The sequence below is a fragment of the Rutilus rutilus genome (genome assembly GCF_951802725.1).
Source record: "Rutilus rutilus genome assembly, chromosome: 7".
In the NCBI taxonomy this organism is placed as follows: Eukaryota; Metazoa; Chordata; class Actinopteri; order Cypriniformes; family Leuciscidae; genus Rutilus; species Rutilus rutilus.
This window is the reverse complement of record NC_140221.1, coordinates 9,597,594-9,622,116: the sequence shown is the minus strand read 5'-3', so window position 1 is coordinate 9,622,116 and position 24,523 is coordinate 9,597,594. Positions and strand designations below refer to the sequence as shown.

The following is a 24,523-nucleotide window of genomic DNA, read 5'->3' as shown; positions in this document are numbered from 1 at the left end:
TTCACCATGCATTTGTTTAAAACTTGAAGTGAAGCTAAATTAATGTGATACGTCAATCAAATAGTGTATAGACCCGCCTTCTTTTTATAAAAAAGTATTTCATTGACCAGAAGCGCTCTTACCCATAAACGGAGAAACGTGGGGACCAGCGATGTTGCCGTGTCCGCTTATTGTAAGCGACTTTTTTCTCAAAGTTGGTCAATAATAGCAGTTAGTGGAAACAACTCTACATAATGTCATTAATCACCATAGTTTCTTTCGTCACGTGTTTCTGCGTTTCCCAACTCTCTTCTAACCCCGCGAGAATTAAAAAAAAAGTACTCACGATTTAAATGACAAATATTTGTAGGATATACATATCGTATTACAAATAGGGTTGAATTCAGGTTTATTGGGATACTTTTACCATTGCCATTGAGATGACTGGGGAGAAGTGTCCCAATCAACCTGAATTCTTCGACGACGTGGCCTCTACAAAATAATACTATTATTTAAATTCCACTCAATATTTTGATCGTGTCCACGTATTTGGTAAGAGGCGATTAAATAAGATTGTATTTGCGATGGTTGAAATCGCCTTCGATTCGATTTCAATTTCGATACTGCTGCTGGTTTATTTTTCTAGTAAGATCTGGCAACACAGCCAACGCATGGTAACGGGAAACTGGAACGTGGACGGTGCATTCATATTTTAATATATGTTTTTTCGTGTTTTTGTTTTGTTTTTTTACCGGACTGTTTACTTTCTCTGTCTCAGGACACATAAAATAGTTATTTACTTTACTACATTCGAAGTGGCCATCGAGATCGCAGCGTATCTCATAGTAACCGGTGTTCTTGTTTACGGTGGCAGAAGCACGGGTTGTTTTCCACTATGCGACATTCCACGGGGAACGAAACTTCACTGCTGCTGCTGCACCCTAGCTTATGACATTGCACCTCTATCTTTCTCAAATACACTGTCTTACGTAAACGTTCCTAAAAAACATCTCTGGTCTTTAGGTCTTGCGCTAGCTCCGAAACAACGTCATTAAAAGCTTTGGTATTTTAATTAGATTTCAAGCTGTATCGCGAGAGATTCCAGAGCGTCATGGTGACATGCAGTCTAATGTTAATGCCGCATTGTGTCCTGCCAGGCTCCCAACGCTCAGACCAAGCTCGACAGTCAACGGGACGCAGTAACGCCTGCTCAAAATGTATCGAAAAGTTTGGTTCTCCAACTAATGTGACAGCTTGCTGAATTGTCCACTTGGCATTTTCTGGAAATGTCCAAGACACGCGAAGTGCTACTTGTTGGGGAAGGCAACTTCTCTTTCTCAGCAGCTTTGAGCGAGAAGGCAGGCGATGAGGTCGGCGTGACCGCCACTTGCTTTCAAAGCGAGGATCAAACATTTAAACACGAGGGAGCCGTATTGAACATACAGCGACTCCGTGAGAGAGGTAGGTTATGTGGTTCTTCTTCATGATAGTTGTCAAGATTGTCTTGTGTACATACTCTTGCAGTGCTTTCTTGCGTCTTTGTTGTCCCGTCTGCATGATTTCTGAAATATATTTGTTACATTTTAGTAAACCCAGAGTTTACAATCTGCTGATGTAAACATTCAAGTATACCTATTCTTCCCACATAAGTATCTTAGCCCTGAATTTGCATGCCTGCAGCCAAGTCCATAAATTTATACAGCCGGTTGCTATGAAACGACCGAGGAGGGTTTAAAAAGCCTCCTTGAATTCTGTATGATAATTCTGCAGAGGACATAATTCAGTATAATCTTTCCCAACAATTCCCATTGCAGGAAATGTTGTTCTGTTTGAAGTGGACTGCACATGTCTAAAGGAGCACGAAGCCATCCAGCATCATCTTTTTGACTGTGTTATTTTCAATTTCCCTCACTGTGGGCGTAAAAGTGGCGTAAAGAAGAACCGCATCCTGTTGGTGAAATTTTTCCAAAGGTAAGTGTGACACACTTGTGGCTACAACTAAGATCTTTATTAGGGTGTTACGTAAGCTTGACTTCCAGCGTTATATAATGTTAATACTGAGGGGATCAAGAGTTTCGAGGTCTTCATATTTCATGTATAATGGATGGATGTTTTGTATGTTTTTTTTCTAGTGCCGTTGCAGTCCTGAAGGACAATGGGGAAGTGCACGTCACCTTGTGCAATGGGCAGGGCGGCACTCCGTGTGACAGTCCAATGAGAGAATGGCACAATAGTTGGCAGGTGGTTGCCATGGCAGCAGAAGCAGGGCTAATTCTCAGTGAAATCCGTCCCTTTGACTGTGAAACGTATCAAGGTTACAGATGTACTGGTTACAGGTAAATAGCTTTGCACTTGGACAAGTGGACATAGTCCACTAAAATGTGATTTGACATGGTGTAGCCTTTATTGATATAGCGCTTTATACAATACTGATGATTTCAACGCAGTTTTACAGTGATAACAGGAAAATTATGCATTTCGGCTGTTGTTGGATTCAGTTCTGTTGAAAAGATCATTACTTAGCCTATTAAATTGGTTCGTTTCATATATAAAGCAGTTCTGCAAAAAATGATGTCATCGTCCAGTTCAGTTCAGTTCTAGAATAAAGAACTTTTAATGTTCCTGTTACAATTATGTAATGGCATTCAGTTTTACATTTAATAAATGAAATTATTTTGCTAAGGAGTCAAGACAAAGGTTTTCATGTAGAGGGAGGTCTGACCCACATCTTCACTCGAAGTCTCCCGCACACCATGCCCGAGAAACTGAAAATGGAGAAACGCATTGGGAAGGAGACCGTTTGTTTTGAGCTTCCGGCAGAGCTGAGTAATTATATGAACAGGTGAGTGGTAACTTGTTGCTTATTGAATAATAGCGATTGAATAATGTAATTGAATATTGAATAATAATTGTGTTTTTCGTGTGCAGACGATAATGTTGTCAAAACAATCCCGCACTAAAAACACTGTATTATGCATGCCAGGCCAGTAGTTGGCGATGTCACTTTGTAAAGAAACACTATGCGCCTATAGACTGAACAAATAATATGCATGTGCATGACGTCACCTTTTCACAAATTCACGTTTTTGCAGTTAACACGGAGACTATAACGGTATCACATTCAACAACTTGCACTTTGAAACCTTTTTTCAAAAGTTTGCATTTTCAGGCCCCAAAACGCCATTGTCCTATAAATGAACGCTTTTTTTTAGTTACAGAGAAGTCACATTCTTTTTAATAATCTGTAACATTCAGTTACTTATTTTCAGAAGTGACTTATATAATGTTATTAACGTCAAACAGGCACGAATGCGCATAGGTGGCAATAATGTCGCAGATAAGACATACTTCACCTTTAACTCATTACCCACCATTGAAGCAATTATCCATAATTTTTGATACAACGCTTTCCTGCCATTGACACAATTTTCCAGCAATCCGTGTTTTCACTTATATGGTAGGGGGAGCTATTCCACATCTTCTGAAAGAATACAGAATCTCTGGATCAAAGCACTGGCGAAGAAGCAGAAACAAGCGATAGAAGCATTGCTTATGCACATGCCTATGTAAAATAACGTGATCATAAAACATTGAACATCATATACAGTAGTCAACATTTGAAGTGGATTAAAACCTTTCATCAAAGTTATACATGAATTTTGAACAACAACTTTGATTAACTTTTTTGATCCACTTTTTGAATGAAATTTACCCACATTCAAGTTTTGATAAAAAAAAAGGAATGCATGAAGCTAGAATAAAATGTTTCTTTTAAGTTTTTGTTGTTTAAAAGCAGAGGGTCTGTTCTTTCTTTTGATATATTACATGTTCAGATATTCATACAACAAAATATTCGGAGGGCAATGAAATCTTAATGAAAATAATAATAAAATGCTGATGGTGGCTGGCAACTTTTTTAAACGCAATTAACATAGCATCTGTTTTTTTCTGTCATCCTTTGGCTGCGCTACAGTATATGATCACGCTATCATTTATTCAAGTGCTATTAAACCATTCATGCGCGATGAGACTCAAAAATAAGAAATTAAATTAAATCTGTACTGGTGCACAATCTGTGAATCTCCTCTCTGTGTGACAGACAAAGAGGACTCATGCTCACAGAAATCCGTTTCAGACAGCGCATGGCCGCTTTGAGTTCTCTTTCATCCTTGAACGGACAAAAACACATAAAAGTATGCCAAAATGTCTGCTTTGTCAAATATCCTCATAAGCACAGTCTTAAATGAGTTAAATGAAGTCTTAAATGTACGTAAAGAGTTGTGAGGATATCGGATATATGTCAGATCCACGTCATGTGGGACAAATCTTAAAGTGACAGCAGCCTAATAAACCTGCTTCTGTTATGCTAATCAAAGAACAAAAGAAAAAGAGAAAATCACTCACTGCCCTTGACTGAACTTTTGTAGCTTTAATAAGGATTAATCCATGTTTAATTTATCATTTATGCAGTGAAGACTGTGAAGATTGATAACTTTACTCAATTTCTCTATATTTCCAACCCTTTAGATCAAAATTAAAAATATATTGTCTTTATGTTGTTTCTACATTAATTATAGAATAATTAATAATTACAGTGAACTTCCGCGAATAATTACAGAAAAATTTGCGGTTTATTAGTAAATTTGTCACATGGACTACAGAAATACCATACCAACACCATTGGTTCTCACATGTCTCATGACCAGATGTCAAGAGCATCATATAAGCTTTACAGCAGAGGGGAAGATTATTAGTGAATAATGACTTGCATTTTGGTCTGTTCCTCACACAGCCATCATGGCCTCAAATGACTAGCAATATAGCAGACAAGTCATATGAACCACTTTTATGTTGCTTTATGCGAGGGATGTATGAAATAGCTGTACCATGTTGTCCGATATTAGAGATTTTTATTTATTTATCAGTCTTTATATCGAATATTTAATGTTCATTTATCATATTTTCATATTTTGATTGCCTTTCCCATCGTTTACAGGCAGTGTTGGGTGTAACTTATTACTAAGTAATTAATTACTGTAATTACTTTTTCCTAGAAAAAGTATGGGATTCATTTAAAATTTTCTGTAATTTAATTAGTTACTTCTGATTTAATTTGCATACAATTTTATATAGATTATGGAACAATTCTATATACAACAATAGTGGAATTAACATCAAAATTTGTACATCTAATGTTAAAATGTATGTTTTTAATGTAACCTTCTCCCTTTAAATACTTTATTCAGTTCAAGAATTTATGCAACTGAATATTATTTATTTGTAAGAATTAAAAGAGCAATGTCATGTCTATCATTGCATTGTTCAACTGGTCGAGGTTGATGTGGGATTTAGAAAGTAATTAGCAATAAGTATTGTAATACTTTTTAGAGAGAGTAATCTAATTACACTTTTGAAGATGTGATTAGTAGCTAGTAATTAATTACTTTTTAGAGTAGCTTACCCAACAATGCAGGTTACAGGTCATAGTTAATCTTTAAAATGTGTACTATTTCATACAATTTTAACTTAGAATTTTATAAATGTAATCTTTAGCAAATATTAAAACATTTTTCATACCGTACATTACAGTGTTGTGATGCTTAAATTGACTAATTTCAAATTTTTTATGGAATATTGCAGTATTTATAATAAATGATTTATATGTGCACATCATTTTTTTTTTATCTCGTGTCTTTGTAATCTTTAATAAAAAATTTCAATAACATTGGCAAACGACAACAATCCAATCAATTAGGAAAAATCAAGTCCTTAGATTTTTTTCTTATCATAATATGGAAGAATAGACTATCGCAACTCCCATTTCATGGCAACTTTAATCTTTAAAACAATTGTTTTATGTCGACAAAATAGGATAGGATTAATTTTTGTCATTTATTTTTTTTGCCATTTAATGGTTGTCAATAACATGAAAATGTTAGTGGCCTGGATACTTTTTTATAGAAGTCATACTGGTTTGGAACAGCATGAGTGTGAGTAAATAATGACAGAATTTCCTGTTTTGCATGACCTATTCCTTTAATGTAATGAGCATTCAAAACCTAGAAATGACGGCGTGATCATGGCATTTATCATTTATATGCAAACTCATCTGTAAATGGTGACATTGTCAAGCTAAGATCACAAATTATAATCTGTTATCAGTCTTACACTATATTATACAAAAGAGATGGGCTGTTCACTTTAAAAACAATAATTGCAATATTTTTGTCAGTATGCTTATGCCTTAAGAATTAAGTGTTAAGTGTTAATGCATTTAAGTGTTTTCATTAATTTACTTGATTCTTGTGTCTCCTGTCAGGAATTTCCTTGGTCAGCAATCCCATCATCCAGTGAAAACTGTCCAGGAACAGTTACTCCGAGAGCTAAAGTCAGTCTGGCCTGTTTGCAGTATAAATGAGGACTTCCCAGAACTGGTAAACTGCCTACCAGAAACACCTGAGGCTTGTGACTCCACTCTGACCCAGTCAGAGGTCTACTGGATTAAACCTACTGACACCTATATATTTGACCAAAGCGAAAATGAGCAAAAGGACTGTGAGTCTATGGATGACCAACAAAGCTTCACTGGCAGCTATGCACTTCGACCGTCTCTGTTGCTGCATGTCCAAGAGATCACCCAGAACGAGGACTTCAGCCCTGGTACGCTTCATGCGGTCAGTGGCCTGGTCTTTCAGAGAGTGCCCATCTCCCTGAGCCGTTCTCCTGCATTCCACCAGCTTCTATTGGTGGGAATGTTCCCTACAGAATCCCATCCTCTCCAGTGCTTCCAAGATTGTTTGGAGTCGCTCCTCGCTTCTTACAGCGTCTCCTTTGAAGAGGCGCAAATAGGCCTAGAGCAGCAAGTGTGGATGAATTCAAAGATGCTTCCCAAGTTTGGGCGGATCGCATCACTACCCTCTTTGTCTTCAGCCCTCGATGACGGTTTACAGTTAATTGGCGTCTCAATAAACTTGGATCATTTAGCCACTGTGATTTTCGGCATTTCTGACTGGCGCTTGCTTTGGAGTGCCGATCCTCGCTTTCTTAAGCATTTCGAGGCCAATCCACTTGGCCCTTTCAGTCCCTTCTCCCTTTACCCACCAAGCTACTCGCATGATGTCAGTTTCTGGATGGACCCAGAAATCTATGAGGAACTGGACTTTCATGCAGTCGTGCGAGAGGCTTCTTGCGGTTCTGTTAAAAACGTGGCGTTAGTAGATCGCTTCAGACACCCACACATGGGTCATGCTAGCCTCTGCTATAGGCTGACGTATCAGTCGTCAGATCGCGCCCTCTCACACAGCCAGGTCTTGGGACTACAGAATCAGCTACGGAGACTGTTACCCCTGCGCCTGCAGGTCACGCTGAGGTGAAGAGGTTTAACTGGATGTATAATCTCAGATTGTAATTTTTAAACATGAAATTTAGCTTCGTAGATGGGAAGAGTGAGTCTTTATTTTTATTTTTTTATACTCAAAAGTGAGTGGTTAATTTTTTTTTTTTTGTAATTAAAATGGGGTATTATTTCCATTTATTTAAAACTGACATATCAAACTATTTGAGCTGAAGGGATTCTTTTGTTGCTGTGTTTGAAATCCTATCATGTTTAAATATTTCTTATGCTAATAAATCAAAGTTTTACATTATTCATATGGATATCCAAGAAATGTTTACAAATTTCAGTGGTACTGTTAATTTTCCTTGTTGTTTAATATGAATTAATTTAGCATGTTGTTTAGGGATCTCGTTTAATTAGGAAACTTGGAGACATAATTATTAATGCACAACTGCAAATCATTTAATCTGATGCATTTTTAAAAAATGTTCTTAAATATTTTTCTAGGTTCTTTGTAGGGCACGTGTATGTTTACAATATATCTGAAGCTGCATTTGATACTGTGATATTTATGGAATGTCTATGTTTATGATCATTTGTGACTAAATTGTATTGTTGCTTATAAGTGTGTCATTTCTATTCCTTTGGCAGTAGCATCAACTAAACAGGATCTAAAAAATAATGGCTTGTTGTCAGATTACTCGAACTAACCCGCTTGGGCAAACAGTGTTGGACTGGTTGGGATGCTTAAACTGCTCCTTAAGCGAAAAGAGGTAAATGTTTTGTTCCGGGTCTTTTCTGAACCTGAAAAGACTGGCCTGAATTCCAGCCATATTGATATATGATATAAATACTGTTTGCAAAATGTGTATTATCTTAGACTCCTATATTATGGCACATATCTAAAAATAAACGCACACCAGAGTAATATTTTGTTACAAACATTTCTAAATGGTCCACCATATGGTCTATCATTGAAGAATTTTTTGAAAAAATTAAAGTGTGTAGCAGTTTTTAAAAAATTATTATTCCATATATCATGACACAATTATCAAACTATTTATCATGAGAATATGCTCCTGTTCGAGAATACTGAGGGCTCATTAGTGTAACATCTTTACACTAACAAATTAAAACAAAACAGGAAAGTGTTTTTTTCTTAATTGGTAAAAAACTATCTAATACTAAAAATGTGGAAGAAATGTCATAATTCCACATGTAGTTGTTTAAATGTAAATTTAGGGCTATTTACTTATAGATATTGCAGATCTATACAAAGCCACACTAACAAACATTATCATGGTGTTATGAAACAATTTATCTAAATGAACTGGTTCTATTCAAGTCAATAATATTGTTTTAAATGACTAAGCCAATCTAACTCATTTTTATGGGGTAAATACCCTTTTAATGTTACAGTTGCCGGTTATGGCTTTTTACAGTGAAACATGGTGTATGAATATCAAGTTGCATGTTATTACCACTGTTGGGTCACGCATTACTATGTAATTAATTACTGTAATTTAATTACTTTTCCCTTGAAAGAGTAAAGTAATGGATTTCTTTGACTTTTTGTGATATAATTACAGTTACTTCTGATGTAATTGTATAGACTACATCGAACAATTCTATATAAGGCAATAGTGGATTTAACATAAAAAAAAAATAACATCTAATTTTAAAATGTAGGTTTTAATGTAACCTTCCACCTTTAAATATTTTGGTCAGTCCAAGAATAATTACATGCAACTAACCCTCAACCAAATCCTAATCCTATACCCTAACTAACCCTATAGTAAGTACATGATGTAGTTGCTTAATATTACTCAGTACTTAAATATATAATTACACTGTAACAATGACACCTTAAAATAAAGTGTAACCGAACAGAATACTTTACAAATAATTTAGTAATCTAATTACACTGTTTAAAATGTAATTAATAACTTATGGTTTATTACCATCATTGTACCATAATACAATGGTACTACTAAGTAATGGCCTAATACTGATATTAATCTAATTAATTGTTCAGCTTGCTTAGATGATAGCCAAATGTATTAAATGAGAATAGATGAGAAAATGTTTATATTAAATGTGTCATGAAATGTTTGTATACATCGAAAAGTACTTTGGTCAAGTCAATGAAAGCATGCTAAATTGGTGTTTGCAGTAAGGTTATTAATTATAGTTATTAATTTAAACTTATTTTAAATTAAAATGAAAACGGAAAACACAAAAATAAAAACTAATTCAAAATACCAAAACAACTACAAAAACATAATAGTATCTCAATTATACTACTGATGTAATAATGTTTGCCATCCGCGTGCTAATGGCTCTCCGTCGAACTGCGCTGTGTAATGATGACGTCACGCACGGCCAGTAGAAACATGGCGACGAAGAGTCTCCGTCAACGCAACAGACGGGGAAGCAAACAAGATGCCAACAACGTGAACAACACACCTACCACTGACAGCCGAGCAACAAAAGAAGACAAGTGTGTTGAGGACAATAAGTCTAGTGACCCCCGTAATGAGTAAGTAACCATAAGCCAGTCCAGCTGACGCGCGGTGTAACATTGTGTAGTGTTGACAGGTCGCTAGCTCGCTAACGTCAGGCTGTCTGGATATAACGTTACGATTAATACAGATGGCAAACACATGAAATATCCACAGACTGTCTAAATAACACGAAGAGACAGAAATACTAAAATGTATATAGGCGACACGAATACAAGCTCGCTTTAATGTAACATGACGACTTTCATTCAATCATTCATTCGTTCAAAGGCAGCTCTTCTACCGGTGTGTAAACGCTGATCAGTTCTCCATAGAACTAACATTAACAAACAATGAAAAAGAAGTTGTGTATATAATGGTCGTTCTTTTAAAATGAATGCTTGTTATTATTGAGCTGGAATACTTTAGTGACACATTTTCAGATTTGACCATTAGCATGTCTGATGCTGTGTAACGCAACTCTCAGGTGCACATTAGCGCATGTCCAATTTCATAATCTTCTTACATTGTCATTAACGTTAGATGAACAGCGCAGGAGGAATAAAATCACACTCCCATTGACATTGTTGTCTATTTTGTTTATGCGAAAAGCTGGAATTTCTCATGCTCTCTATATTAATATGCTTGTGAATGAGTCTAATTCTATGTAGATTGACGCTGTTTTAAATACTAAATAAATTAATTACAACCTTGTGTTACCATGTGCTCTGTTCCCATATTGCTTATTAGTTTGCTCCCAGATAAGCACATTAGTTCCTATCCCCTGGCTCTCCATTACAGGTCATCCAGTAAGGCAGGACAGGTGTGGGCTCCTGAGGGCTCCACAGCCTTCAAGTGCCTGGTTTCAGCCCGCTTCTGTGCTGCGCTGCTCAGTAACATCTCTGACTGTGACGAAACCTACAATTACTGGGAGCCAGTGAGTTACATATTTTCCTGGTTCACAATTCTTTGCTAAGCTCTCAGGGTACAGTAATAAAAATGGGCGGGACCATTTTGGGCTAGTTGATGGTCCTGTTGGCCCGGCACTGCATTCTCATTACGTCTTATGTTGTTATGCTTAGCACACTTTTTTTTTTTTTGGTGTGATTTATTCATTATTGTTGTTTCAATTCTGTTGATTCTGATGTCACCACATTAATATTATTTATCTGACTAACAAAGATTTAGTAAAAATTGCGACTTGTGATTGAATAGTAAAAATAGGTCGAAAATTGTTATTATTATTAAAGGTCATATATATATATATATATATATATATATATATATATATATATATATATATATATATATATACACTCACCTAAAGGATTATTAGGAACACCTGTTCAATTTCTCATTAATGCAATTATCTAATCAACCAATCACATGGCAGTTGCTTCAATGCATTTAGGGGTGTGGTCCTGGTCAAGACAATCTCCTGAACTCCAAACTGAATGTCAGAATGCGTGGCATGGTTGTTGGTGCCAGACGGGCCGGTCTGAGTATTTCAAAATCTGCTCAGTTACTGGGATTTTCACGCACAACCATTTCTGGGGTTTACAAAGAATGGTGTGAAAAGGGAAAAACATCCAGTATGCGGCAGTCCTGTGGGCGAAAATGCCTTGTTGATGCTAGAGATCAGAGGAGAATGGGCCGACTGATTCAAGCTGATAGAAGAGCAACTTTGACTGAAATAACCTCTCGTTACAACCGAGGTATGCAGCAAAGCATTTGTGAAGCCACAACACGCACAACCTTGAGGCGGATGGGCTACAACAGCAGAAAACCCCACCGGGTACCACTCATCTCCCCTACAAATAGGAAAAAGAGGCTACAATTTGCACAAGCTCACCAAAATTGGACAGTTGAAGACTGGAAAAATGTTGCCTGGTCTGATGAGTCTTGATTTCTGTTGAGACATTCAGATGGTAGAGTCAGAATTTGGCATAAACAGAATGAGAACATGGATCCATCATGCCTTGTTACCACTGTGCAGGCTGGTGGTGGTGGTGTAATGGTGTGGGGGATGTTTTCTTGGCACACTTTAGGCCCCTTAGTGCCAATTGGGCATCGTTTAAATGCCACGGCCTACCTGAGCATTGTTTCTGACCATGTCCATCCCTTTATGACCACCATGTACCCATCCTCTGATGGCTACTTCCAGCAGGATAATGCACCATGTCACAAAGCTCGAATCATTTCAAATTGGTTTCTTGAACATGACAATGAGTTCACTGTACTAAAATGGCCCCCACAGTCACCAGATCTCAACCCAATAGAGCATCTTTGGGATGTGGTGGAACGGGAGCTTCGTGCCCTGGATGTGCATCCCACAAATCTCCATCAACTGCAAGATGCTATCCTATCAATATGGGACAACATTTCTAAAGAATGCTTTCAGCACCTTGTTGAATCAATGCCACGTAGAATTAAGGCAGTTCTGAAGGCGAAAGGGGGTCAAACACAGTATTAGTATGGTGTTCCTAATAATCCTTTAGGTGAGTGTATATATATATATATATATATATATATATGTATGTATATGTGTATATATATATATGTGTATATATATATGTGTATATATATGTGTATATATATGTGTGTATATATATATATATATATATATGTGTGTGTGTAAAACAAATTTCTACAGCTTACAATCATCTTTGAATTCAACACCCAATAATGAAATGATGGTGCAATTTGTTTTATTTTTTTTAACCCATTTAACATGTATATATTATAACATGTTTTAGCATATATTATATTGTATGTTTGTGTGTGTGTGTGTATATATATATATATATATATATATATATATATATATATATATATATATATATATATATATATATTTATATAATATATATATATATATATATATATATATATATATAATATATATATATATATATATATATGAAGCTAGCAAAAAGTGGGTCAGAGATTCCATATGTATTATATACATATATATTATATTGTACGTTTGTGCGTATATGTGTGTGTGTGTGTGTGTGTGTGTGTGTGTGTGTATATATATATTTTATACTGTGTGTGTATATATATTATTTTTATGGTGGGACAAGTTAAATAACTCCAGCTTTTAGTTCAACACTTGTTTGTGTGTGAAAATTATGACATAATGGTGCAAAATGTTTTTTGTTTATAATTTTGAACCTATTAGAAATTATAACATATTTACATATTTATTTTTAAATATATTAAATTGTATTATTTTTATGATGTAACAAGAAAATATTTACAGGGCAAGTAAAAAGCTAAAATACTGGTCTAACTGGGACAGCAGAAAGTGAATCCTTATTGTTGAGCCCTGTGTCACTGTTGTGTCCCGTGATGCCCTGGAGTATGTAATAACCCAACCCATTAGCGGCTGTCCTGGTGTAGTTCAGATTCAAGAACTTTTTATTTGTCTTCACTAGAAGGTTGTCATGTCTGTTCCTGATCACAGACAGACTATAGAGTGGTCTAAAAACCTTATGAATGTGCCATTTTGCTCAATTTCAACCTTTTTCTGAGAGCTACTTACTTTAGTATACAAAAGGAAAGTACCAAACATTCTTAAAACATTCTTTTTATCTCTCTGTTTGCTGGCCAGACTCACTACCTGCTATATGGAACAGGGATGCAGACATGGGAATATTCCCCGGCCTACGCAATTCGTTCCTATGCGTATCTTTGGCTCCATGCCCTTCCTGCCTGCTTTCATGCCAAAATATTACAAACCAACAAGGTAAACTAGTCACCAGCCCCAAACTAGGTTCTAGATTGGTGACCAGTTTTGATTTTGTACTTGTAAGCATTTGTAAAGGTGAAGGATAGGCCTATATTTTTTTTATTGTAAAGCTACCGTAATGAGAATCATTTAAATTGTAAAGTGCTACTGTGGGCACATCATGGTAGTATGTGAAGATGTAAACTAATTTGCTGATGTTCCTATTCAGGTCCTTGTATTTTATTTCCTGCGCTGCATGTTAGCATTTACCTGTTGTGTGTGTGAGCTCTACTTCTACAAGTAAGTGCAGAATACTACAAATGGCACCTCAGTATTGAGCTAAAATAGGTGAATTTTACAGTGTGTGACGAAATAAAAGTGGCTCAAAGATCTGATGTCATGGGTCTCACACAGGGCCGTGTGTAAGAAGTTTGGCCTGCATGTGGGACGGCTTCTGCTGGCGTTCCTCGTCCTGAGTGCAGGGATGTTCTGCTCCTCTGCAGGTGAGTCAAATCAAATGGGTCATTTGTGGCTTATCTGCTTGATCACATGGAATTTAGATGATAATTGTAACTGCTTGTTACTATTTTTCTTTTTTTGACATATTTTGTATACACTGCATGTTAATGTTTGTGTATGTGTTCTATACAGCTTTCCTCCCCAGTACGTTTTGTATGTACAGTACTGTGGTAGCTATGACTGGCTGGTTCCAGGGACACCCGAGTCTGGCTGTGCTGGGTATTGCAGCGGGGGCCATAGTGGGCTGGCCCTTCTGTGCCCTTCTGGGGTAAGAAATGGCCAACAGTTTATATTTTTGTATATTGATAAGCAGGGTCAAAAACCCGCCAATGGCAAACAAAAAAAAAAATCTGCCATAAAGATTTATTATCAGCCATGAAACTTTATTTTGCATTTAGCAGATTTATTTTAAGAATTATTTTCCTGATTTTTGTTCTCCACATTTTAGTTTTTGGGGGCTTAAAGTGTCCCTATTATGCTTTTTTAAAATAGTACCCTTCATGCAGTGTGTAATATAGCGGTTTGTAAATGTAAAAGGTCTGCAAAGGACAGGGGTTTAGATCTTTCTCTTTGAGAAAGGAGGTGATGCTGCAATGTATTTTACGAAAAAAATAGTGTTTTTGTCCTTTGATGCATGTAAACTTATTTTAGAAGACCTCCAAAACAAAATAAGGAACCTTTAAAATAATAGGATAATAGCATAATAGGATCTTTAAAGGAGCACTTCACCCATGGGAACATTGATCTTTATTGAAAGTGGGTCATATATGTAGTCGAAATGTAAAATTAATTTTGAATTTGGTGCCTTCTTGGCCGAGGAAAGAAAGAAAGTAACTTCAGGACGCATTTGTATGAAAGACACCAACTCCCACAATGCACCACATTGCACAGCTGCGCAAGCCACTCCCACTAATCCAGAAAGCGCATATCTGCCTAAGAGAAATAACTCTTCCGTCTACAAGGCTAGCTACCACCAGAGCTTGAAATTAATTTCACACAAAATGTCTAGTTAGTTGGCGAACTCATTAGTGAATTACTCTTCATTTGTATTTCTTTCGAAGTGGTGAATTATTGCATTGTAACGTTACCTGGATGTTCAGTCAGATGCGGTGCGAAACTAGGATAGTTCACAACACAAACGTCCGTGTCCTCGACTGATTCACAACACAAACGTCCGTGTCCTCGTCTGATTCACAACACAAACGTCCGTGTCCTCGTCTGATTCAGAGATTTCATCCAGGAGAAGTTGTCATTGTTGAAATTCTTTGCCACAGTCGGACTCTATCTCTGTGTTCGTAGCGGTTCGTAGTTGCATAGTGAGATCACCGGCGCCACCAGTCCGCCCTAACCCGAGCCAGTCCGGGCTCCTCGTCCGCGGCAGGCAGGTCTTCTGCCTCGGCTGCTCTTCGCTATAATGCGGCTTGTAAAGGTAGCCACAAACACCTGATTCAAGCATCAGACTTCCGAAATCCTCTTCCTCTATATCATATTGAGTGCTCTCCTCCGCTATTGTCATAACTTTACATCTGTCTCCACAGCGCCTGTTAGCTTAGCTTCCAAACAAGATGGAGGATATTGCTTTTAGTTTCAGAAAGTCAAGTCCCACCCACTGATCTGTAATAGGCCTGTAGCGTGAGCGGTTCCCGCCCCCTGGGAAAGATGAGGAACGAGTGTCTGTAGTCTCTACACTTTTCAATGAAATGTGACTTCCTGCTTATTATGACGCAAAATGATGATTTTTACGTCATAATAAGCAGGAAGTAAAACACTTAAATCCTTATTTCTCCCATCTCAGGGAAAAATGGATGAAAAATCCACATTTATTATAATATATGACTGGGTTTCTAACAATACAAAGCTTAATGCAAATGGGTGAAGTGTCCCTTTAACACATTTAATCCCATATTATTTCCAGCACATGTATTTATGTGCTCACAACTGAAACCAATTTTCTAACAGATATTATAATATTTTACCATAATATTGTCTATATGCACTAATGTTTAAACCTTTGGGCCAGAAAGTTTTTTTTTTAAAGAAATTAATACTTTAATGTTACAAAATTAGTATTTTTTAAATAAATTATGTTCTTTAAAAAATTTCTATACATCAAAGAATTTTGAAAAAATGTATTACGATTTCCACAATTGTTTTCAACATTGATATAATTTTTTTTTTTTTACTTTGGTATGAAATTGCATATTATAATGATTTCTGAAGGATCATGTGACACTGGAGACTGTGGTAATGGCTGCTGAAAATTCAGCTTTGCATGGAATAAATTACATTAAAAAAAATATTCAAATAGAAAACAGTTATAAGTAATAATATTTAACAATATTACTGTATTTTTTTTAACAAATAAATGCAGCCTTGGTGAGCAATTGAGACTTCTTTCAAAAACATTAAAACCCCAATCTTACCGACTGAACTTTCGGTGCAAATTTCTTTACTTTTTCACTTTATGTAACTTTCAAATCTGACCGTTTACAGAAGATGTTCATCAGGTAAAAATCCCAGGTTCGTCTGTGACCTGGGTCATGTCCTGATCCCACTTCTCTCTCACCATTACTTTATAACTTACTTTCCCAACAATGCAAAGCAAAAAAACAAACATAGCAATAGCAATAAAAAAGTAATCGTCAAACTGTAGTTTAATCCATGAATTATCCTGCAGTTCCCTAATAAATGAAAATGGCTAGTAACTGTTAAATTTACTCACCAAAGTCAATGTTTACTCACTTTTGGCGAAAAGCCATAAAAATAATCCTGATCATCCAACTAGGTGAATTTAGGATCTGTTTACTGATTGATTTTGCAGCATACCCATTGCCTTTGACCTGCTGTTGCTGCAGAAGAAGTGGAAGAGTTTTATCATGTGGACTCTGGTGGCGCTGCTGCTCTTTCTGGTTGGGAAACTCCTAGATCTTTCTGTCTGTCTTAGGTTTCTGAATTGTTTTTTGTGTCCTTCAGACACTGATATTTCATCAATAGCAAAATGGCATTTAAAAATAAAAAATATCCAGAATCATTGTATTATACTGACATGTTAACACTGATAACACTTATTGTTATATTTTTCTGTAGGTCCCTGTTGTTGGAATAGACAGCTACTATTATGGCAAGCTAGTGATTGCTCCTCTGAACATAATACTATACAATGTGTTCACTCCTCATGGGCCAGATCTCTATGGTACGCTTCAAATTATTTGTATATACTTCTAGAAATTATTGACTCATCCTTAAAGGTGCTGTATGTAAAAAATGTTTTGTGGCTGTATTAAAGCATAAAAATACCATAATATGGTTGCTGAGATTTAGGAAACATGCTACGTTCAAATACTTGTTTTTCCACAAAAAAAAAACAACAATGCTGAATGCTACAGCCAGTTATTCAAATTTGAGATTTTTTTTCAATGTCAGAATGTCTGTTTTTGCTCTGGTCTGTGTTAAACCTGCCCATTGCCAATTTACCCGATAGTATTTCGACACCCCGAGTTGCCAGTTGGGGGAAAACAGCATATTTCAGCCTTTGAAGCTAACAAAAAAGTGGGTCAGAGATTCCAGATTCTACCTGACGTACAAAGCCTCAATAATAATAATAGCTTGGTAAAAGTACTGTATACATTAGCTGATTGACGCACAGTGTAAGGCTCGTCGCTTTCCATTGTCTATTGTGCTCCTCAATCTGGCAACCCGTGTATGTGTTGAGTCTGAGGAGGAGGGGGCGCGGGAGATAACTCTTCAATATTTACATTTTTTACTGCAGTACCCATTTCAACCACTAGCTGTCAATATTACATACTGCACCTTTAAAACAAACAAAAATTGTTTACAGTAAAGCACGTAAATGATAATTCTTCTTAGTGCCGTCAGATGGCAACAGTCATCAACAGTTAAACCTTATTGCAGTGTTTTTTTCTCTTACAGGCACAGAGCCCTGGCATTACTACTTTGTAAATGGTTTTCTTAATTTCAACATTGTGTTTTTGTTGGCCCTGTTTTCTCTTCCTCTCACGGCACTAATGGAGGCACTGCTTCAAAGATTCAATGGTAAGTAAGAGAGAATAATGTGCCTTTGACTTGTTTTTTTCATTTAAGTCCTTAAGTTGCCAACTAAAGACCAAACAAAATAATTGTGACGTTGGTGGCGTACTGGGCATCCTGGTAATCTCATGTTTCTTAATGTATAATTTGCAGTTCAGAACCTCGGCCGGCCGTACTGGTTAACACTGTCTCCTATGTACCTATGGATGCTTGTGTTCTTCACTCGTCCACATAAAGAAGAGCGCTTTCTGTTTCCCATCTACCCTCTCATCTGTCTGTGTGGGGCGGTGGCACTATCCTCGCTGCAGGTTAGAATTGCTTCTGCATGAAACAGAAGCTGCATAAGTCTTTTCTTCCCTATTGTTACATTACGTATATCCCAGTGAAACGGCTTCTCGAACAAGAAAAATGTAGGGTGGGGCTTGATTTTGTCCATTGGAAATTGATTGGATCATTGTTGTTTGCAATTGCTGTGATCGCATCCTCGTACCAGTAAACACGTCATCAGAGATGTTGTTGCAAGAGTTATTTAGATAAATCATTCATAATAGATAATGCTAGCCTGGGTGCCAGCCCGAACCCCGCCCACAATATTTTTTGGTCGGGAAGTTCGGTCTGGACTCGCTCCGTTGAGGAGCTATTATGCCCGAACAAAAATTGTTCGGACCAATCAAATTGTCAGGGCGGGCTTTATACGATGATGGACAGATAAGCAACGGTAACGTCATCATCCACGTCATCAACGAGCGCTTGGGTTGAATTCAAATGACTGCCGCTGAAGAATTGAGATTTCACGAGTTCACGCTTACAAATAAGTCAGATAGAATAAATGCATATTTGGCGTGCTGTCTGAGGAGAGGCTTCGGGCTCGGTATTCGGCCCGAACCCAAAGTACTCCCCCCGTATTCCTGGCTGTGGAAGAACAAGCCAAGAGTGAGTGCAGGGATGCTGAAAACTGTCATGTTAGGTGAGTTGACCGAGTGAATAAATGCTTTCCTCTCATGCTGATAGACGGTTGATTGGATTGATTATTTGAATGTGCTCCTCCTGAAATTTGTTTATGAAACATCATGTGTAGATTCCGCCATCGCGTCTGTTATAGAAGATATCGACAGCGCATTAATTTTAAAAGAGGAACAGTGAACCGCGATCGGAAACATGAATGAAAAACATACGTCACTTACTCCGTTGCTCTGATTGGTTGTAGGTCTATCCAATTGAGTGCAGAGGAATTTTTTTTCCTGGTTCGGTTGAAACACGCCCCATAATCAAAGCTCAATGGAGAAGTATCAGACTCACATTCTGACTAGAATTGAGTATGACGACGTCAGGCTAAGATAATGCAGTATTCCATACAAAATATGAATTATCAATTTTGATTTCATAGTGACTTCAATTATATGGTACTGAATGATTTGTGTATATATAATATTATTACAATTTAAAATGATTGTTTTCTATTTAAATATATTTCAAAATGTAATTTATTCCTGTGATGCAAAGCTGTATTTTCAGCATCATTACTTCAGTGTCACAATATGCTGATATGGTGCTCAAGAATTATTACTTTTTATCATCAGTTGTGCTGCTGCTTAATATCTTTGTCAAAACCATGATACAGGTTTTCAGGATACTTTGATTAATAAAAAAGCATTTATTTCAAAAAGATTTTTTGTAACATTTATTAAAAAATGTTTGACTGTAACTTTTGATCAATTTAATGCATCCTTGCTGAATAACAAATATTAATTTATTAAAAACTGATTTCAAACTTTTGAACAGTAGTGTGCATGAAACTTGTATTTGCAAATTAGCACATGTCCAAAAACTACACAGAACTGCAGATCTTTATTAGTATATTTCCAGTTTGCTGGTAAACCTGCATGGAATTTGAATGCGATACTTTAATTGATTCTCCCTTTTAAACAGTTTTCTGTCTGTTTTTTTTCCATATAGAAGTGCTATCACTTCATATTCCAGCGCTATCGTCTGGAGCACTACACCATCTCCTCCAACTGGCTGGCTCTCGGCTCTGTGCTGCTGTTTGGAGTGCTCTCACTGTCCCGATCTGTGGCCCTCTTCAGAGGTAAGGACAAATCGTATAAGGGCTCAACAATAAGCATGTTGAGGGAGATTTGGGCCAAATCTAACGAATTATGCCCCCAAAGGTAGGGTTATAGAGCTGGCTGATGAGGTTGATAAACAAAATGATAAAACCATTTTTACTTAATCTTTACTTTGTGCAGTACAATACTCCCTTTGTGATGTCTCTCACTTGGGGTTGTTGTGTGTGTTAAGGTTATCATGCTCCGCTGGATTTGTATCCAGAGTTTCACCGCATTGCTAAAGACCCTGCTATCCACACTGTTCCAGAGGGAAGACTAGTCAATGTTTGTGTAGGGAAAGAGTGGTACCGCTTCCCCAGCAGTTTTCTCCTGCCCAACAAGTGAGTTTGAGTTCTGATTAAACTCTTAAAGACTGTACATAAATATACACTACTGTTTAAAAGTTTGGAGTCATTCATATTTAAATTAATACTTTTATACAGCAAGGACACATTAAATTGGTCACTGTAAGTGACTGTAAAGACCTATAATGTTACAAAATATTTCTATTTCAAATAAATGCTTTTCTCTTAACCTTTTTTTATTCATCAAAGAATCCTGAAAAAATGTATGGGGGTAATTTTATAATATACAGTAAGGCATACAGTAATATTAAGCAGCACAACTCTTTTAAACATTGGTAATAATACGAATTTTAGAATGAACTCTAAAGGATCATGTGACACTAAAGACTGGAGTAATGATGCTGAAAATTCAGCTTTGCCATCACAGGAATAAATTACATTTTAAAGTATATTGAGATATATAACAGGTATCTTAAATTCTAATTATATTTCTCAATATTACCTTTATTTTTGATCAAATAAATGCAGCCTTGGTGAGCATAAGAAACTTGGGGAAACAAACCCCAAACTTTTGAACGGTAGTATACAGTGCTATGCATAAGTTTAGACACCCATGCTAAAGTTGACTAAAAAGAGGAATAAAAAATCATCTTTTGGAAATTGAACTTAATGCCTTAATTTAAAAAATTAGGAAAAATCCAACCTTTAAGGATACCAATTTTCTTTGTGAATGAATAATGTATCGTAAATAAATAAATGTTCTTCCTTAAAATACAGGGTGCATAAGTTTGGACACCCCTATGTTAAATTCCCATAGAGGCAGGCAGATTTTTATTTTTAAAGGCCAGTTACTTCATGGATCCAGGATACTGTGCATCCTGATAAAGTTCCCTTGGCCTTTGGAATTAAAATAGCCCCACATCATCACATAGCCTTCACCATACCTAGAGATTGGCATGGGGTACTTTCCATAAGATCATCTCTCAATGCAAATCAAACTAGCTATTAGGCTAACTGAAATAAAACCATGCCAATCTCTAGGAATGGTGAAGGCTATGTGATGATTTTTATTTGGATTTTTATTCCTCTTTTTAGCCAACTTTAGTATGGGTGTCTAAACTTATGCATAGCACTGTATCTCTATGATACATACTAACTATATCGTATTAATTTCCAGCTGGCACTTACAGTTCATCCAGTCAGAGTTCAGGGGTCAGCTACCTAAGCCATATGCCATGGGTCCTGATGCCACCTGGATACTTCCATCAGACATGAATGATCAGAATCTTGAGGAGACATCTCGATATGTGAGTGACCTAACACATACACTTGGGACTTCAATTCTGGTTTTATAATTGGTCTTTTTATTTAAAGGAGTTAAATAATTAAAAGGGATTTAAGGAAAAAAAGAAGAAAAAAAAAGAAAGAAGAATGGTAAAAAGTTCTGGGTCTAATAATTGTAGTTGTTAAGTAATCAATTACAACTATTTGCAAATAAGTTTTATTCCTTTTTATTCACTCTTATTTGTCTAATATGTCAAACGGAAAATGTTTCTTGTCATGTCAAATTCAGTTATGAATCCTATAAATTATAACATATTTTCAATAAAAAAAAAATTAAAAAAAATGTAGTTTGGATAACTGGATATTACTGTCAGTCATTTAACATTTCTATAATGAAACGGTTGTCAAATATTTAGCTACTTGCATCTTACCATGCACTCTGCTTTTAAAACTGAAGTGCCATGTTGGAATTGGCACTCATCTTCTGTTTTCAGTAGGGACCGCCTTCTTTGATTTGATTGGTCATCTCAATCATTTTGACATTGAGGAGCGCTGTTAGACCACTGAGACAGACAAGCCTAAAAATGTAACTTAAAACACTTTTTGTCCCCCTCATTGTCTATGGTGGTTACAGCCCTGCTCTATACTGAGTTTGAATGCCATTTTACTTCGGAAAATCAATTATTCAGCTCTATACACCCCTTTTTATATATTTCTTTTTAAATCATGCACAAGTTAAAGTCAGTGTCACTTATCTACAACCTTTAAATGTCTCTGCATATGTCTGTGTTGTAGCTGAATGTGAAGTACATGTCATTTTCCATGTTCTCTGGCTCTCAGGTAGAACTGAAGCAGTGTCATTACCTGGTGGATCTGGCAACAGAAACAGAAGCCCCTCTTGAACCACGATACGCCACCAACAAAGACGAGTGGAGCATTATTGCTGACAAGCCTTTTCTAGACGCTACCAGGCAAGTCTTTAGTGGTGGAGTATATGGGCATTTTCCAAAATGAGTGGAAATTTGTTAACATACAAGAGACACTTGTGGGTAATTCATTCAGAGTAAATTAATTCTGCTGTAAAGAGTCATTGAAAATTGTAGGGTGTGCGCTTATCCACTAGAGGGCCTGCTTGTCCTTTTAAAAGATACTTATGACATCATTCTCAAGCGCTCATAATGAATCGTTGTGACACAGGGTGTCTAATCATCCTAAGAGAGATTATCCTTGACCCAATTTATCAGTAATGAGCTCTGCGTGTCTTTATTGCCCAGTTCATGATGGCGAAATAAATGGTTTCTTTTTAAAGAAACTTTGATTGTGGAATTCTGGTTTTTATGAACTATTTTGTGTATATTTCATCCTTTTCGTGATCCTGTTGCTCTTCCCTTTTCGTGTGTCTCCTACACAGGTCCTCCAGATTCCTCAGGGCCTTTTTTATCCCGTTTCTGTCTGAGCAATACACCACCTACAGCAGATATGTCATCCTCAAACCGAAACGACTCAAAAACACCCGGAAAAGAACGCAAGCCTGACCTGCCTTTCCTGCTGTTTTTTCATAATCACACCCCTCCATAAGTCCTGTCTCTCGCAGTGCTTCATCATTTGGTCCCAAGATGCTCCTCCACATCCTCTTTCTGGATTGTTTTTGTGCGTGAGTGCGAATGAATGAATGGAATGAATGTATACATGTATGTCTGAGTTTGTTTGAGCAACTTTATCAAGTCATGCAGTGTCAAGCCTGTATGTAGACATCAGCATTGCTGCCCATCCTGTGGAGCATGAATGCCTTACCCATCTTCTCCGATCGTCTCCGCTCCATTCCATGCCTTCTGTTCATTCATTCCTGCGTGTGTGCTTCTCTGCATCTCTCTGAAGCGTTTCAGAAGATTTCTGTTTAGATGACCCTTTAAGGACTACAGTCCCTCATTTGAAATGACCTCATCCTTGATCTGGGACAATGAACTGTACTCCATGAATGCAGACCCAAACCAGATCTCATGTGTCCAGAGATATGAACTGCTGTTCATTTGTCCTGTTTGAGCAACTGGCCCAGGCCAGCCTAAGCATCTCAGGATGAAAGTTGCACCAAGAACTGAAGTTTTTTCTTCAGTTCCATCGTCTGGAAAAGTGGACATTGACTGTGAGGTCAGACTGCAGACCAGAACAATTGAGTGTTTACATTCCAAATAATGTTTGTCATCTGAATCATATCAGTGTTAACTGTGATTGAGTCAAATAAAAGAAGACTGTCTTAATGTGTGACTGTTTCAGAGAGGTCATTCCTGGAATGGATGCACTAATATTTGTTGTCTTTGTGAACTTCAAGGTTTTCCCAGTTATTAAAAACCTGGAATTGTTATTTCCAAGCCTGAAAAAGTCATTAAATTATGTAAAATCTTTAATAATAATAGGCTAAAGTAAATAAATAAAAAATATATAGATTTTCTTCTAAATTTCACGTATTTGTATTTAATATTTTTTTTATCTGGTTCTGCTCTTCTCCAAAAATAAAATGAATTATATTATTTATAAAAATACTTACATATTTTTATTACATAAAAACAAAAATTATTACATATTTTAAACAATTCAAATATAATTTTTTTTACAAATAAAAATAAAAACAATTATTTTATGTATAAAAATATATACTTTATCACATATTTCTATCTAATATTAAATATATAAATATAATTTCTTTCCTAGTTGTG

The 24,523-nt window shown here is 36.5% G+C and overlaps 2 protein-coding genes across 4 annotated transcripts; both read left to right on the top strand.

The window, feature by feature from the left end:
- Window positions 1-88: 88 nt before the first annotated feature.
- Window positions 89-7,988, top strand: fdxacb1 (ferredoxin-fold anticodon binding domain containing 1). 3 transcript variants are annotated; one of them, XM_084412828.1, is made up of 6 exons: window positions 89-172; window positions 1,137-1,440; window positions 1,794-1,950; window positions 2,112-2,315; window positions 2,663-2,821; window positions 6,299-7,988. In XM_084412828.1, the coding sequence occupies exons 2-6, from the start codon at window positions 1,266-1,268 to the stop codon at window positions 7,350-7,352; spliced, it is 1,749 nt and encodes a 582-aa protein (XP_084268954.1). In that variant the 5' UTR covers window positions 89-172; window positions 1,137-1,265; the 3' UTR covers window positions 7,353-7,988. The 3 variants fall into 3 exon arrangements, with proteins under 3 accessions (XP_084268954.1, XP_084268955.1, XP_084268956.1); XM_084412829.1 differs by lacking the exon at window positions 89-172 and adding an exon at window positions 647-1,042; XM_084412830.1 differs by lacking the exon at window positions 89-172 and having other exon boundaries at window positions 1,138-1,440; window positions 2,666-2,821.
- Window positions 7,989-9,681: 1,693 nt separating this feature from the next.
- Window positions 9,682-24,072, top strand: alg9 (ALG9 alpha-1,2-mannosyltransferase; the record flags this gene model as incomplete). The annotated part of the gene is made up of 15 exons (XM_084415430.1): window positions 9,682-9,854; window positions 10,618-10,753; window positions 13,433-13,567; window positions 13,779-13,849; window positions 13,964-14,052; window positions 14,201-14,336; window positions 16,890-16,977; window positions 17,156-17,261; window positions 17,999-18,121; window positions 18,269-18,423; window positions 20,072-20,201; window positions 20,414-20,561; window positions 21,703-21,832; window positions 22,650-22,780; window positions 23,221-24,072. The coding sequence occupies 15 exons, from the start codon at window positions 9,682-9,684 to the stop codon at window positions 23,342-23,344; spliced, it is 1,875 nt and encodes a 624-aa protein (XP_084271556.1). The 3' UTR covers window positions 23,345-24,072.
- Between the last annotated feature and the right edge of the window lie 451 nt (window positions 24,073-24,523).

Coding starts and splice junctions, on each gene's coding strand:
- fdxacb1 (XM_084412828.1), top strand. CDS start 1,266: ATGTCCAAGACACGCGAAGTGCTACTTGTTGGGGAAGGCAACTTCTCT. Junction 1,951..2,111: donor TTGGTGAAATTTTTCCAAAG/GTAAGTGTGACA, acceptor TTTTTTTTCTAG/TGCCGTTGCAGTCCTGAAGG. Junction 2,316..2,662: donor TACAGATGTACTGGTTACAG/GTAAATAGCTTT, acceptor TATTTTGCTAAG/GAGTCAAGACAAAGGTTTTC.